This window comes from Saimiri boliviensis, chromosome 8 (genome assembly GCF_048565385.1).
Source record: "Saimiri boliviensis isolate mSaiBol1 chromosome 8, mSaiBol1.pri, whole genome shotgun sequence".
Classification (NCBI taxonomy): domain Eukaryota; kingdom Metazoa; phylum Chordata; class Mammalia; order Primates; family Cebidae; genus Saimiri; species Saimiri boliviensis.
In genome coordinates this window covers 28,345,733-28,362,937 of record NC_133456.1, presented here as the reverse complement: position 1 = coordinate 28,362,937, position 17,205 = coordinate 28,345,733, and the positions used below count along the sequence as shown (strand labels likewise).

General features: G+C 43.3%; 1 protein-coding gene across 8 annotated transcripts in view; it reads right to left on the bottom strand.

Annotated features, from left to right (window-relative positions):
* Positions 1-1,320: 1,320 nt before the first annotated feature.
* MYLK (myosin light chain kinase) overlaps positions 1,321-17,205 on the bottom strand; it is a 224,195-nt gene continuing 208,310 nt past the window's right edge. For 6 of the 8 annotated variants that reach the window (XM_039477689.2, XM_074404231.1, XM_039477688.2 and 3 more), the window contains 4 exons: positions 16,539-16,662; positions 9,907-10,036; positions 8,326-8,457; positions 1,321-3,392 (listed from right to left, as the gene is read on the bottom strand). In XM_039477689.2, the coding sequence (XP_039333623.2) occupies positions 3,148-3,392; positions 8,326-8,457; positions 9,907-10,036; positions 16,539-16,662 (631 nt within the window). In that variant the 3' untranslated portion in view covers positions 1,321-3,147. Of the gene's footprint in view, positions 3,393-8,325; positions 8,458-9,906; positions 10,037-10,196; positions 10,322-16,538; positions 16,663-17,205 lie in introns of those variants that run through there. The other 2 variants (XM_039477687.2, XM_010352433.3) reach the window with 2 other exon arrangements.

The window sequence follows — 17,205 nt, the reverse complement described above, 5'->3', positions numbered from 1 at the left end:
TTAAAATATGTTTGGGATGAAAATGAATGGAAGAAAGCATATCTGTTAACTTTCTTGGTGCAGAATATAAATTGTACATTTTTCATTAGCAAGGAATAAAAAGTCATTTTCTTTAAAAATAATAAATTACTCACTAGGGACATTTGTAGATTGTGATTGTCTTAAAAATGAAAATATTAAATATTTATTAACAGGACAATGGATTCTTTCTAAACTACATCGAAGAATCACAGAATTATCTAGCCCTACATTTAACAGCTTGTCTTAAATTATTTCTAGACCATCTACAATATTGTTTGAACATCTGAAGACATGGGGAACTCGCCGTCTGATATCTGATAACAGACTTCCTACAAAGCATGACTGGTAGTTTCCTGATAACAAATTTTTCAGTATGAAGATATGGATAAAGCATTTGGCTGCCAGTAATGAATTGTACCAAAGTCACCAATTCAGACCATGCCCTGGTAAATAATATCGATGATGGTGATGTCACATGTTAAAAATATCTTGTAGATTTTAGCATTTTGAGGACCTGATACTCTGTAACAATGGTCCCTAACCTTTTTGGCACCAGGGACAAGTTTCATGGAAGACAGTTTTTCCATGGACCAAGAGGGGGGTGGTTTTGGGATGATTCAAGGGCATTACATTTATTGTGCACTTTATATCTATTATTATTACATTGTAATATATGATGAAATAATTGTACAACTCACCATAATGTAGAACCAGTGGAAGCCCTGAGCTTGTTTTCCTGCAACTGGACCGTCCCATCTAGGAGTGATGGGGAGACAGTGACAGATCATCAGGTGTTAGATTCTCATAAGGAGTGTGAAACCTAGATCCCTCACAAGAGCAGTTCACAATAGGGTTTGTGCTCCTGTGAAAACCTAATGCCGCCACTGATGTGACAGGAGGCAGAGCTCAGGCGGTAATTCGAGCAATGGGGATCAGCTGTAAATATAGATGAAGCTTTGCTAACTTGCCCACTGCTTACCTCCTTATGCGTGACCTGGTTCCTCACAGGCCACATACCCGGGGGTTGGGGACCCCTGCTCTGTAAGATATCCTTCTAGAATGATATAGTACTGAACTGATGCTCAAGAGAAATATTGAACTAAATGTGTAAATTAGGCTATCTATATAAACAAGAACCCTCTAAATCATTCTGTTCTATGGTAAAACACAACCACATAAGCCAGTTCTTCACCACATTTATGTTTGTTTTTATGCACCACAGTGTTTGTTTTTTGTTTCCAAGATGTATCTGTGTCCTTTACAACTGGTAGCATGGAAAGAAAGAGAAGTCTGCAAAGATTGAACAAACAGCATGCACTGTGGTATCCTTTATTTAAAAATTGTGAGCTGACTACAGTTGTAGTGTTCTCATTTACCATTCTGATGGCATAATAAACTGAGAGAACATTAACACAATTCCAAGAAGGCATTAACCTGTAACACACATATACACCACACATGCACACACACAACATACACACACACACAAAGGTTATATTCTGAACACAATTAAAAGTGATGGAGAAAAGCTTTGAATGCTCTAAATCAAATAAAAACCCTTTATAAACTGTGGCAATACTGTGGCTATTATGAAAAATATTGTAACTATTTTAAAAGCAAAAGAAACTAGCAGCAAAAAGCAGATAAAAATAGAATGGAAGATAACTTAAGACTAATATCAAAATCCTTATGTTGATACTGTGTAGGATTGCACTGAAGTAATTTTAAATTGATTCTTAAGGAACTCTTTAAAAAAGTCCCTTAAAATATTAAATGGCTGCACCTTACAAACAGTGGGTGGGGGGGGAGTATTTGGAATGTTACACACACACACACACACACACACACACACAGAGAGAGAGAGGAAATGTATCAGGTCTATCAATTATGGTCTTTGTTTATGACCTTCAAAAAGTTTTATAAAGAAAAAATTTAAGTGCCAATGTAGTGAAAGAAAGTTAAAAATTCCTAAAGATGCAAGTCTGAGTGCATTTACCAGGTCTAAGAATATATTTAAAGGTTGAGGGCAAGGCATGATTGATGCACATTTAAGGAAAAAGATATGGAACCCATAAGGTAGGTCAAGTTCTTTGGAGAGTGTTGAGAATCAAGATGAATTAAACTCCGGCTATCTTGTAGAAGATTCCAAAGTACATGGAGTTCTCCAGCTCTTTATCAGTTGAAATCTGTTTCATAGTGACCAATAGATAATTAAGACTAACATTTCAGCAAACTGGTTTTTCCTACATTCAAACACAAAAATCTTTACCACACATGCAGAACTGATATTCTGTAACAACATAAATATGAATCCTGGTTACAAAGGAAACCACATTAGCAAGGATTTTTTTTTTTCCCCATGGGTTCTTAACCAAATGTCTAAAGCTGCTAGACATTTGCAAAGAGGGAGTGAGTTTAGATTTCCTACTGATTTTGGAAGAAAAATATTTTCCTAAGGAAGCCAGAGTCATCCATAAGCAGGGGACCTGTCTTCAGAATTTAAGAAGCATAATGTTGCTGATGCTTAAACTCATGACAAGTTCAGATTTAGAAAAACTGGCAGGTGGAAGGGGAAAGAGAAATGGAGAGTCTGAATGTCTGCAGTGTGCTTTGGAATAAAGTGTGCCTGATAAGTTAGAATGGCTCAACTGCTTTCAGAAGGAAGTGCTGCAGTCAGTACTGGGAGAAAACCCTGTTCTCTGGAGTCAGGGGGTGGGGAGAGAGAGGCCTCCTGTCTCCAGGGACCCTCTGGGCTGAGCTGTGGCCCAGAACCCTCCTTGTGGCCTTATTTTTCATGAGCGCATTCAAGTGGAGAATTTATGACTTTGCCCAGATAAATATTTTGTTTGGTTACTTTCTCTCTAAAACCAATTGGTCAGGCAAGTTACTGGTGATTTCCCTAAATGAAATCTAGCGGCACTAGTATCTTAAGTGCCAGCTAATGTAGATTAATGCCCATCAATAACGCTGCCAGGTACCAACTGCTGTTGCTGAAGAATCAACCCCAAAATGACCTAACTAGATAATCTGTCACAACTAGGTGCTTTTGCTATCTTGAGTTTTTTTGAGTTTTAGAGAAATAGTCCTTTTAATATGACTTAGAGACTGCTTTTGTCTGGCTTTGATTCACTCTTCTTCCTCTTCCCCTTCCCCTTCGCCTTCCTCCATTGTTTCCACAATGAGCTCTGCTGTGCAGGTGGCTTCTCCAAGACTGTTGACAGCCTTGCAGGTGTACTTGGCATCATCATCCCCGCAAACATCACTAATAATTAAAGAGCAGTTCCCGTCCTCATCGTAGTCTATCTGGAAGTGGCGGGACTCCCTGATTGACTGGTCATCTTTGAACCAGACAACCTCAGGGTCCGGGTATCCTGCATCACAGAGAGAGAACACAAGTTGCAGGAACTGTTATTCAAAATTTCTTATCAACTCATGCAAGCAACTCCTAAGCTATCACTATTGATTAAGGTGGTTAAGGGAAAAATTTTGATATTGGCCTTTATCAACTGTTTTGATATCTATATTAGAATATGGGCATGTCTTGTAAATACCAATATCTGAAACCCCAAATAGAGTATTTTAAAGTTGTTCCATTTCCCGCACATGTTGGACTTGCACCACATCCCACCTATTACATTTTTTATTTTATTTTATTTTTTTAAAGCACTGAGTCTCACTCTGTTGCCTAGGCTGGAGTGCAGTGGCATGGTCATAGTTCACTGTTGCTCTGATTCCTGGTTCCAAATGTTACTCCCTTCTCAGCCTCCTGAGTAGGGGTACTATAGGAACAAGCAACTATGCTCAGTTGAACATCCCACCTTTCACTTTTTGGGGAGTAGGGAGACAGGCTCTTATTCTATCATCACCCAGGCTGGAGTGCAGTGGCATTAACATGGCTCACTGCTACCTCAACCTCCTGGTCTTAAGCAATCCTCTTGTCTCAGCCACCCAAGTAGCTGGGGTGACAGGTGGACATCACCATGCCTGGCTAATTAAAAATTTTTTTTTGTGGAGACAGGGTCTCCTTATGCTGTCCAGGCTGGTCTTGAACTCCTGGGCTCAAGTGGTACTCTGACCTTGGCCTCCGAAAGTGCTGAGATTACAGGCGTGAGCCACCATACCTACCCACCTTTAAACAGACACAGAGTACTACCTGAGGCTAGGCATGGTGGTTCACACCTGTAATCCCAGCACTTTCGGAGGCCAAGGTAGGCAGAGATTCAAGACCAGCCTGGCCAACATGGCAAAAAATAAAAAATAGAGTACTACCTGAAATACTGCTCCAACTCCAACTCTATATGCCTAGAGCTGAATACCTTCTTAGACTGAAAATAGAATTTTCTTTTTTCTTTTCTTTTTTTTTCCTGAGACAAAGTCTCACTCTGTCACTCAGGCTGGAGCACAGTGGCACTATCTCAGATCACTGTAACCTCTACTTCCTAGGTTCAAGAGATTCTTGTGCCTCAGTCTTCTGAGTAGCTGAGATTACAGGCATGCACCACCACATCTGGGTAATTTTAGTTTTAGTAGAGACAGGGTTTCACCATGTCGACCAGGCTGGTCTCTAACTCCTGACCTCAGGTGATCTGCCTGCCTCGGTCTCCCAAAGTACTGGGATTACAGGTATGACCCACTGCCCCTGGCTGAAAATACACTTTTCTATCTTTTTTTTTTTTTTTTTTTTTTTTTTTTTTTTTTTTTTTTTTTTTTTTTTTTTAGGCAGGGTCTTGCTCTGTCACCTAGGCAGGAGTGCAGTGGCATGATCTTGGGTCACTGAAACCTCCACTATCCAGGCTCAAGTGATCCTCCCACCTCGGCCTCCTGAGTAGCTCAGACTACAGGTACATACCACCACACCAAGCTAATTTTCATATTTTTTGTAGAGATAGGGTTTCAACATGTTGCCCAGGCTGGTTTTGAACTCCTGGACTCAAGCGATCTCTCTGCCTTGGCCTCCCAAAGTGTTGGAATTACAGGCATAAGCCACTATGTCCAGCCTAAGTTTTCGATTTTGTATAATAGTTTAAGTTAAATAATTTAAATGAGAAATAAGAGTCAAAACAAATAGGAACATGAAATCTTTCTGGAGTGATGAAAATGTTCTAAAATTGGATTGTGGTGATGGCTGCATGACTAATTCATTAAAAATAATTGAATTATGCACTTAAAATAGGTAAGTTTTATGGTTACATAAATTATAACTCAATGAGGTTAATAACACTATATAAAACATAATTTAAAGGAGCTGACAATATTGCTAAGAAGAAGAAAGCAGTATTTGTCTTATTGTGATCCAAAGCAGGTAATTTGCCTATGGACAATTGGAAATGGACTTCACTAATTAGCCTTTATGCATTAGTCATGCTTCTGCAAAGATCAGCATTAAAAAATACAATATACAGGCATATAAATTACATATATATATATGTTTAAAGTATGTGTGTACATATATATGTCCACATGAATTACCAACATTGTACATTTTGGTTGCATGCATATGGTATATACATGTATCCCCCTTTTAAAGTCATGTATATACACATACCTTTAAAAATATATGATATATTCCACCTGACTTTCTCTTAAATGTTGTAGAAGTACTTTTTTTTTTTTTTTTTTTTTTTGAGACTGAGTTTTGCTCTTGTTACCCAGGCTGGAATGCAATGGCGCAGCCTCGGCTCACCGCAACCTCTGCCTCCTGGGTTCAGGCAATTCTCCTGCCTCCTCCTCCTGGGTAGCTGGGATTACAGGCATGCGCCACCATACCCAGCTAATTTTTTGTATTTTTAGTAGAGACGGGTTTTCACCATGTTGACCAGGATGGTCTCGATCTCTTGACCTCGTGATCCACCCACCTCAGCCTTCCAAAGTGCTGGGATTACAGGCGTGAGTGGAGAAGTATATTTATAGGAAAAAAATTGTAGCCCTGATACAGTTTGGATATTTGTGCTCCTTGAATCTCATGTTGAAATGTGACCCCAGTGTTGGAGGTGGGGCCTGGTGGGAGGTACTTGGGTCATGGGGGCGGATCCCTCTTGAATGTCCTGGTGCCCTCTGTGAGGTAATGAGTGAGTTCTTTCCTTGCTCTGTTAGTTCAGGCGGATCTGCTTGTTAAAAAGTGTCACATCCTGCCAGACGCGGTGGCTCAAGCCTGTAATCCCAGCACTTTGGGAGGCCGAGGTGGGTGGATCATGAGGTCAAGAGATCGAGACCATCCTGGTCAACATGGTGAAACCCCACCTCTACTAAAAATACAAAAAATTAGCTGGGCATGGAGGCGTGTGCCTGTAATCCCAGCTACTCAGGAGGCTGAGGCAGGAGAATTGCCTGAACCCAGGAGGCGGAGGTTGCAGTGAGCTGAGATCGCGCCATTGCACTCCAGCCTGGGTAACAAGAGTGAAACTCTGTCTCATTAAAAAAAAAAAAAAAAAAAAGTGTCACATCCTTTTTTCTCACTCTCTCTCTTGCCATATGACATGACTGCTCCTGCTATGACTGAAAGCATCCTGAGGGCTCTCTGGATGCAGATGCTGGCACCAAGCCAAATAAGCTTCTTTTCTTTATAAATTACCCAGCCTCAGATATTCCTTGATAGCAATTCAAATGGGCTTATACAAGCCCTAATCACAATAAAAATTATACCTAAGAAATCAAGAATTCTAATGTTCTTTTCAACTTTGTTTTTTCAAAACAATTTTGGAAATTGTTTTTTCAAAGCAATTAGGAACAGTCAGACCATGAGGAAAACTGAGTCAGAAAGAACTGGTCATAAAAGACCCTGCACTCCCACACCCTGCACTCTCAGTGCAAAAGTTTCTATTTTGTTTTTATCAAAACAGCATCCATATGCTTTAATTTCTCATCAGAGTTCCAGCCAAAAGTTACATAAATACCAACAAAACAATTCCAAAGAGAAAATTAAGTATGAAACAATCCCAAAGAGAAAACTAAGTACAAAATGACAATCATTATGTTATTTTAAAACATTCAAAAAAGGAAAAAGGAAAAAAGTTTCAGAAGACCCAAATGCAATCATAATGGTGAGAATTGCAAGCAGTGGCTCCAGAGCCTTCAGCAGAATCCCCAGTCCGAGAATTTTGACATTATCAAAGGCAGCACATCTACTTTCTTTTAATTGAATGAAGAAAGGAAAATGATTATGGTAGGTGAAGCATTGACAAAGCACTTTGATAATACAAAGATGCAGAAGAAAAACTATTTTTTTCCAATCCTAACTTTGGGTTATTTTACTCAAAAGGCATTGTCTAGTCACATTGCTGGAGAATCACAGAAAGTGGGAGGCACAGTTTGTTCTGACTGCTGTACTGTGCTATGCAGCCTTGGGAAAGTTGCCTAATAAACTGTGCTTTATTTGGTCAGATCAAAATAGGCAATAATACACCACTCTGGTTGGCAGGTGAAAGTCACAGACTTGAGGGCCCTGCCTTATCTTGTCCCTTCTCTTTCTAGACAGTTGCAATCTATGGAAATGGAAACACTTTGTGTCATCAACTTTGCTCATTTCTCAGGTGGTATGCCATGACCCCTTAAGGTCCCTTGAGCTCTGACCACTGACAGTTCCATGGCTGCATTATTCCCAGCAGGCAGATAAGCAACCTGGGGAAGATGGCACCCACTGAGTGCTTCGTCCCTGGTTCCTGGCTCCCAACTGGCCTCAGACTGAAGTCACATTGCATGCTCTCTCTCTGTACCTGCCAGTCCCACAACTTTTCCCTTTACTCCATGACCTCTTTACAAGATCTAATGGGTTCTCCCTTCACACATATGTCCCCTCACAGATTTCCAGAGCTATCATCTTACAGCTGAGGGATCTTAACCCAGGGGAGTTGGACCACTGTCCAAGGTCACACAGCCTGCAGACGAGTAGCAGAGCCTGTGGACTCCACATCCTATGCCTTTGCGCCAGCCTTCCTTTGAGGGCCTCCTATGGGCAAGCCACATGCTTTTCAGCAGTTTGCAAAGCTCATTTCACCAAGCATGTTCCAAAGCCAGGTAAGTCCATGCAAGACCGTTTCTAAACTTAGTTCTAAGTGGCTGGTGTAAGTAGGTGAAATTTCAAATGTGCCCCTGGGGAAGTGACAGAAGGACACACCTTTAGGAGGTGGTAGTGCAGGGAATTGCCCTTTATAACCAGCTCCTGCTGACCCAATTTCCCTCAAAGCTTAGTGGTTTCTTATTGCCCTAGGTGGCACGGAACTGACATCTTGCCCAGTGTGCATGGTATGGGCCCTGCCATCCAGCCACACCCTATTCATGGGGAAGAAACGCACAGTTACAGCTTACCTTCAATCTTACAGTCAAATCTAGCAGCACTTCCCTCCACAACTTCTAAGTCACGAATGGTCTTAGAGAAATAGGGTTTTACATGGGGCTTTTCCTCAGCAACGGCCTCAAGGAAAGCTTGGGACACATCTTCTAGAAGACAGAGATGAAGACCAGGTCATTTCTTCATTCCTTTTTCTCTCCTCTCTAGTTCAAAGAAACTAACTTTTTTAAAAGTCGCTGTGATTTAGCAAGAAGGCAGCTTTGAGAACTGAATCATAAATACGCCTTTCTCCTGGGGACAGGTTGGCCTGCTGCCAAATGGTTTTTGGCAGCAGAGAGAACTGTGCCCAAACTGAGGAAATGTTCAGCCTCCTCCTTTCCCTTATGCTGACATATTGAAAAGGGAAATCATCTTTAAAAAGGATTTCTGGCTGCATTTCATGCTGCTTCAGGATTCAGCTGAGGGTATCTGAGCGGGGCAGGACCTCGCCAGCCTTCCTGGTCTTTGTATCCCTCTGCCCTCCTTCTGTAGCAGGTGTTTCACCTGCTTTTTAGAAAGGAGGAGCCAGGTCCTAGCAGCATCTTCAGTTTGCCAGTGGCTCTTTGTCCATGCTTACACTGCCTTCATGTTGTGTGACTGTGGACCAGGATGTGGGATTGGTTCAGGGAAAAGCTGTAACTTAGAGGGACATCTGTATCTCCTTCCTTCCCTTCAGGCTATGTCTGGGTCATCTGAGGAGGGGAAGGAGTGGCTGAGGAGGGACCAGGCCTGTGTGCTGCAGACTCTGTCCCTGGCTGTAAGGAAGCTCCAGAGCAGGCAGCTACTGGCCTCACCAATAACCCTACCTTTGCTCATCAAAGGGATCTAAACTCAGCTTCTCACCTGTGGATACAAAAAGTACCAGACAAGGAGGGCCAGAAGGTGTCTCTGGCCAAATGAGGCACCTCAAGAAGATAAAGGCCAGGCCCTCTGTGTACCTGAAGCAGGAAAAGGCTGGGGCTTTCACTGAGGAGATCGATGGGACAGCATCTCAAAGGCAGTGGACAAGTAACTGACCCTACTGGTCTCCAGGAGGGGCCCTGCCAATCCCACTCTGCCCAGTTCAAATGACATGATTTGGCAGTATGAGCAATGGCAAAAAAAAGTGGACCATATGAATTAATTTTTATTTAAAACAAAACCACAAAGATGATAGAAGAATATTTTATAAATCTTATGCAACTACATGTAATTTTAATTTTATTTTTTACCTATTAATATAGAAGTATCACTTTTTTAATGAGAACAAAGGAAGCTTTTAATAAAGTCTGTGTTAATTTTAACACAAAATATATGAAAAAGCATAGCTGAGGTCATCTAGTTCTATTAGACAAATAACAACTTTCCCTCTAAAAATGGTTCAGCCTAAGGTTAAACAATTAAGAATAATTATTAGACTTAGTAATTGCCAGAGCAATCCAAAATTACTTCTGAATTTATACTTGTAGGGCATATTAAAAAAAAAAAGAAGAAGAACAAAACCAACCAAAACCTCAAAATGCCCCTTTGCTCCCCAACCCTCTCTTTCTCACCAACTGGCTGAAGAAACCTCTCCTTACCTTCAGATTCTAGTTTTTCTGCATTGAGTGGGCTGGTTGGTGACCCTGTTGAGGCTTTCCTGCCACTGAGCCCCGAGATCATTGCCATAGACGACAGCCTTCCAATGGCTCTCACAGCATTGCCTGTTTTCTGGAAAATAGACACGGGAGTTGGACTCAGGCGTTGTCCCTGGTTCCAGCTGGGTAGTGCAAGGGGCTGTGGGGAGTAGAGCCCAGCCCTGGAGAAGCAGCTGTTCCCCGGAACGAGGACCTCCCAGGAGCCAAGGATCTGCCAGAGGAGCGAGCCCAACCTTGCTCTGCTCAGCACTGTCAGTGTGTCAGAAGATGTTCAGAGAATGGAATGGGGCCTGGAACTGATGTGTGCGTTAATGTGACTAAACAAGGTCAACATGAGACAAAAACCCTTTTCATACAGTGCTTCAACTCCCATAAAAGGGATAGTTTATATAAAGCAACTGCAGGCTGAGACAGCTCCAAAGACTTATTGCTGACTGGGCCTAGCGGGGCTGTTTCTCGTAAAACAATGCTAGCGATGTGATTTTAATTGGCCAAGAGGATAGTTACTACAGATCCCACAAGTTCTGATGCAAAAATAATCATAATAACACAGCATTCTATTGACCTTGGGCAAGTCACTTAACCACTCTGAGCTTCAGTTTCCTTCTCTGGAAAGAAGGGGCTGGACAAGATGATCTCCAAGGTCCCATTCAGCGCTGTTTATAATTCAGATACTTAAGAGATTTTGAGAAACACTCTGGCTGGCCCCAGCACAAGTCTATGATGCAGTGAACCTCTGGAGGGGAGCTCTTTCCTGGTGTGCATTTAGGCACCAAAAAGAAGCATCGAAGAAATAAAAGGCAACAGTACTTTACTTTTTGGCAACTAGACTTGGGAAGAGGACAGAATTTCTGCTGAAAAGGATCAGAACTTGAGATGAAATTTCTTTACGTTGTAAAAATTCTACCAAGCATAGGATCCCTAATTATGTACAATTGTGTCTTATTGTTTCTTATCTTTCAATAAGTAAGTTTTTCACCCTTTTTCTAAGGTTAACGGGAATGACTAAGATAAGAAAACTAAGGCACAACCAAATCTTTCCACCCCTGCACCCAAAACATCTTTTTTAGGCATCTAAAAGCTGTGCATCCAGACAGCAGATGCCACCACAGACTGGCTACTTGTGCCCCCTGAGAGAGGAAGGAAACAGCCTCTTCATAGGCAAATGGCTCGTACTCACTGCACCTCAAAACTCTGCCAGCAAAGCCATTTTCCTCCTGAGTTCACTTCACATGCTCAAGTACTTCAGTAAAGCCTCACAATTTAGGGCTAGTTGGAAAGCCAGTAAGCTTCAGTAAAAAGATGAATCATTTTGAAAGTAAATAACTTCAGGGTGCTAAGGAAACATACTGAAAATTGTGTGTGTGTGTGTGTGTGTGTGTGTGTGTGTGTGTGTGTGTGTGTGGTTAAAGAGGAGACCTACTGCTGCAAGCAGGGTGACCTTACTGTCATGCCTCCTGCTGTCCTTGCTGCAGACCGCCGTCATGCACCTCGGACAGACATCCCACCTTGCTGTGTCCCCTGGCCATCCCTTCTCACACACATCGCTCTGTGTGGTGTGGGTATGTTTCTGGTCTCTGCCGCCACAGTGAGGCTGGGTCACCGAACAGAATCCAGGCAGTCCCAGGTGGAGGCGATGGAGGGGACGATGGTGAGAGATGACAACTGAACAACTTAACTGTGTGCAGAACCACCATGTGCCCCTGCAGAAAATGCCCCTGCAGGCTCAGGCCACTTGGCAAGCTTTCATGCTCTTCTAGGAGATGTTACTGGTGGTATGGTCGACCTGTTTGTTGTGCTAACTGGAGTGAGGAGAGACCCAGCTCTTCCCATGGGAGGTTACCCTGTCCTCAGGAACAGGTAACAGGTGGTACCAGCCATGGCAGCCCTCCCTATGTAGTCAGTATCAGACCAGCCTGCTCTTCTTAATCAACCCAATTCTCAGACTGCCCTTCTCTGCTCTCTATTTCCTTTATCCAACACAGATTGGTTTGTCCTGGGCTAGGAGCCTCTAAACTCAGAGGGCTTGTTCCCAAAAAGGGACAGGTTAGTTCTCTAACCCTAATTGCTGGGAGACCTTGTGCAAATCAGTTCCTCTCTCTGGGCCTCAGTAGCCTTGAAGCAGAAGATTCTAATCTCCCTGCAGTTCCACCTCCACAGAAAGACTCTGATTTATATCCATAAATGTGTAGCAGGGAACACTTGCCTTGAGCCCATGGGCTCCCCAGTTACAGACATCAGGATTGGGACTGATCAGGACTGTCTTCACTTGGGTGGTGTAGAAAGATGATGTCTTTTCCAGATTTTATTTCATAACAAAATGACTAATGTGAAGCTATCAGAATGAGGCAAAAAAGTTATAGTATTTCAGAGCAAGTAGTAAATATATTAACAAATAAATAGGTCTCAAATAGGGAGAGCTTTTCTAAAAGATGCGGATATCAGCATAAAATATTTGGAAATTGATTTGTGAAAAAATTGCTGAGGAAGTTACTTGTCAGAACTAGAAACAAATATATCTGTATTTTCTAGTTTTCCAGTTTTATGCCTTTGAGCCAACAATTGGTTGCAGCTTTACTGACCAAAGACCTTTTGAAAGTTTTGGAACATCAAAACAGCCACGTTTTAATTTTGTAATTTCTCCCTTCGTTTTGAGAAAGTCTTTTTCTTGTTTGAGGGCAATTGCCCAGGCTGGGTTTCTGTGTCCCTGGTGGGCACCAGCCTCCTTAATGCACCACAAATTCCCTGCCCCTTGGAGAGCTGGGGGTGGGGGGTGGCCAGCCATCCTGGCTTGCTCAGGCCTATGGAGTTTCCCAGAATTAGGGTCTTTTGGTGCCAATACCAAGACATTCCCTGGTAAACATATGGCAAGCTGGTTCCCGTACACCAGCCAGCCATAAAAGCCCCCAATACATACCAACCATTTCCCCTGAGCAGTGCATACCATCCAAATGGGATGGCCAAAAATACTCTGTGCTATACTGAGTCCAGTGTTTTCTCCCCTGTTGCCCTTGGTCCATACTGCTGGGGTCTTTATGGTTCCCAGAAAATAAAGATGGCTGCCCACGGGCCTCTGATGTCTAGGCCGTTGACTCCAGTGTGCATGCAGAAACCCTGTTAATCTGCTCAACTTACCTGCCCTCATTGCTACACCTTTCCAACATATCTTTGTAAAATTCTTTTAATATAAATTTAAAATATACCTTCTTTCAAAATAACTTCATTCTAAGATGAATAATACAATCAGTCACCTGTACCCAGCCTTCCTTTTGTTGCAGGGATTTGTTTCCACGTCACTTCATTCCTCCTAGGGCTTTTTATGAAAACCACACCACAACGAGAAGGTGCCTTTTCTGGCACAGCTGCTGAGAGTTCTCGGCCACCTGAGCCTGCCCTTCCCCTCTCCTTCTGCCCCCGTCCACAGCCCACTCCTTCCCACTCCACCCCACCGCACAGAACTTTGGCTGCTGCAAGAGGCAACCCCCATATTCCAAGGGGAACTAAGGTCCTGGTGATTGCAGTTAAAATTCCTTGAGGAAGCAATGTCACATGAAATAGGGCTGTTTCCAGGGAAGCTACTTTTCAGGGACACTACTTGTTGAATGGGATTTTTGTGGACAACTTTTGTGTGCAATTTCATGGAAAAATTATTTCCAAATGCCTCCACCTATACTAAAATATAAAATCAAGGTTCCTTCTCTGAATTCTACCCTTTTCTTCCCCAGCCCTTCCAGAAAACCCTATGGCTAATAACACTGTAAACAAGAAGAAAAAAAATTAGGTGATTGAAATATCAGCATAGGCTGGGCACTCAGCACTTCAGGAAGCCAAGGCAGGAGGATTGTTTGAGGCCAGGAGTTCAAGACTAGGCTAGGCAACATAGCAAGACCCTGTCTCTACCAAAAAAAAAAAAAAAAAAAAAAAAAAAAAAAAAATTCGCTGGTGTGGTGGTGTACACCTGTAGTCCCAGCTACCAGTTACTCAGGAGGCCAAGATGAAAGGATTGCTTGAGCCCAGGGGGTCAAGACTGTAGTGAGCTATGATTGTACCATTGCCCTCTAGCCTGGGTAACAGCATGAAACCCTGTCCCTTGCGGGGGAAAAAAATCAACACCACTTATGATTCTCTCATTGATTTAACTGAAAAATGCTATTTGCCTCCTCTCCTACTTCCTCATCTCTTTTCTGCTCCTAGCCCCAGGGTTTAGGCATCCTCCTGGCTTTGGTTCATCTGCAGATGTTCCCAGGTGAAAAGGCTGCCCTTTAATCCATAGCTTTAGCCAAGCAAAATCCAGTTAGACTCGCTACTCTGAGGACTGCCCCGCCCTGATATCAGCTTCCCTATCCTTTCCAGAAATATTTCTTTAAGACCTTCTGGCCACAGGATTATTAATACAGCTGACCTTTGATTTTGTAGATGCCCCCACGCCCCCATCGGTTTTTTTTTTTTTTTTTTCTGAGACGGAGTCTTGCTCTGTCACCCAGGCTGGAGTGCAGTGTCACAACCTCCGCCTCCCAGGTTCAAGTGACTCTTTTGCCTCAGCCTCTTGAGTAGCTGGGATTACAGGCATATGCCACCATGCCAAGCTAATTTTTGTATTTTTAATAGAGACGGGATTTCACCATGTTGGCCAGGATGGTCTCAATCTCTTGACCTTGTGATCCACTCAGCCTCCCAAAGTGCTGGGATTACAGGTATGAGCCACTGTGCCTGGCTGGTCGCCCCCAACTTTTAAAAAAACGATTTGCTACTCAGATCCCCGTGGCACCAAACGGTAAGCAGCTACAGATGTTTCAACTCACCTTGCACTTGAGGGAGACCTGGAGACCCACCTAAACCTTCCCATGAGGAGCCTAGCCAGTAACTGACTTCCAGCGTGGAGGAGCAGAGCTGAGATGTGCTCAGAATGGTGGTCTCTTAAACTCCACTCTGACCCCCATTTGCCTTTGCTTCCTCTCTCAAACTCTGTGTGACACTCTACTTTTTGAGGCAACTGTGATTTAGTCACCTGGTGTGGCAGATGACCAGCAGTCTCCAATACAGTGATTTCCATTTTCTCTGCCACCCAGGCAAAGTCTCAATGCCCCTGGGTACCCGGAGTCTCCAGCTAAAAGACTGCTCCTGTCCAGCCCAGCCCAGTCAGAATGGGTCCAGCTCCCGCCTCTGTGCCTTCTCCACCTGTGCTGTCCTCTTCTGTATGTTCTGGTTCAGGTTCCACACCTAATTCAAACTCCTGTGCCTGGGAGCACTTCCTCATCATCACATCCAACTCTGGTTGCGATCAGGTCCATTCTATCCGCACACACCCATGGCTATGGAGAGCTATACAGATATACATTTTGGTGTGCATTATGTCCTTTCATGTCTAGTTGCTTCAGTTCCCTATTGTACTACATGGTCCCTGAGTGTAGAAACCATGTCCTCCCCATTGCTTGAACCTGGGAGGCAGAGGCTGCAGTGAGCTGAGATCATGCCACTACTGCACTCCAGCCTGGATGACGGACTGAGACTTTGTCTCACAAAAAAAAAAAAAAAAAAAAAAAAAAAAGAAGAAGAAGAAAAGAAACCATGTCCTCTCCAGCAGTCCAACAGCCTAAGAATTTTAATTTTAATTGTGATAATAAAAATGATAAAATAGTGATGATGGTGATAAATACCCTGTGGCTTTGGATAATAATTTTATCCACCCATGCCTTTTATGGGAGGCAGTTTTGGGGTTAAGACTATGTGTTTTACAGACAAGCTCTGGATTTGAATCCTGGCCCTTCTGCTTATTAGCTATGTGATCCTGGATGGCTTTCCTAACCCTTTCTCTGCCTCAATTTCATCTGTAAAGTGGGGATAATAATAGTACCTGCTTCCTAGGGTTAAAAGATTTAGTGCATTGATAGTGCTTTAAATGGTCCCTGACACATGGCCTGCCTTAATACCTATCAGCAACTGGTATAATTTTTGGACACTCACCATGTACCAGGCATTGTACTACTGAAGGCCACATGAGAATGATCTCATATAATTATCACAACAATGCTGTGAAGTTGGTACCACTATTATCCCTGTTTTACAGATGAGAAAACAAATTCACGGCAAGGTTACGTCACTTGCTAAGGACACATGGCTATTAACATGCAACCTTCCTAGATGGTGGAACCCTGTCTGTCTCTTTAGATCATGTGCCCTCCTCCTTCATCATAAAGAAATGTGAGACAATCATACTACCATCCCATTCTCAGGGTTGACAAATAGACCTTAAAGTGATGTTGCTCATCCCAAGCCATGAAGACACAAAATGTCAGTGGCTTGACCAGAGTAAGGGTTAAGAGTCCTCTGGGGCAAAGATGAGCAGGAACAGAGAGACAGCTAAGCTAAGAATCAATCTCATCTCCCTGACAAAGAGACTCTGTGCTCCGGACTAAGCACACCACTGTATCTGAATCAGCTGCCTAAATGGATCCCAGACTACTTCCGAAACTAAACTTTCTTGGTGTGAGGCCAGGGCAAGCTGGGAACGAAAGTGGCTTGAATAACACAAATATGAGGGGCAACATCCCAGTCCAAAGTGATCCTCACATTACCTGCCATTTCCTTCTTGCCATGTACTTCTTCATCCGGTCCTTGGAGAGTTTCTTGGCCTCCATGTTCTTGGTATCTTTCATTAGCCATGGATGCTGAAGGCACTGCGTGCAGTCCAGGCGGTTTCTGACAGAGGCAGAGATCAGGAGGTTTTTGAGCAGGAGGAGACCTCAGAGACCACTGGTTATATCGGAAATGAGTAGCCACCTCTCCCTGGTCATGTAGGGCACAGCCCAGGGCCCCCTGCTCCCAGGTCGTCCACCATGGTCAGGACCACTGTGCTCTTCACCTTTCTCCTCACTTGGTCACACTAACTGGAACCAGCACGGGTTGGTGTTATGAACGCCTAAGCATCGAGGAAGCCACTGGGCTCCATGGCCTGCTCTTGGGGTCGAGGAAGAGTAGGTGCTGCAGGGCAGACATTTCTGGGATTGGCTGGCACCCTATTCCAGGGTGGGTCATTCTGCTGGTCCCATGAGGGCTGGGGCCCACAGAGCCTAATCCTCCTGCCACCCTGTCTGGAGGAGGGGAGAGTTAAACTCTAGGATAAAACCTCCAAGAATCACTGAACTTTCATGTTTTATGTCTTATGGTGTGATACTCAAAAAACCTTGAATATCAGGTTTTTCCTGTTACAACTCAAAGCAGTATGTCCTGCATATAACCTAT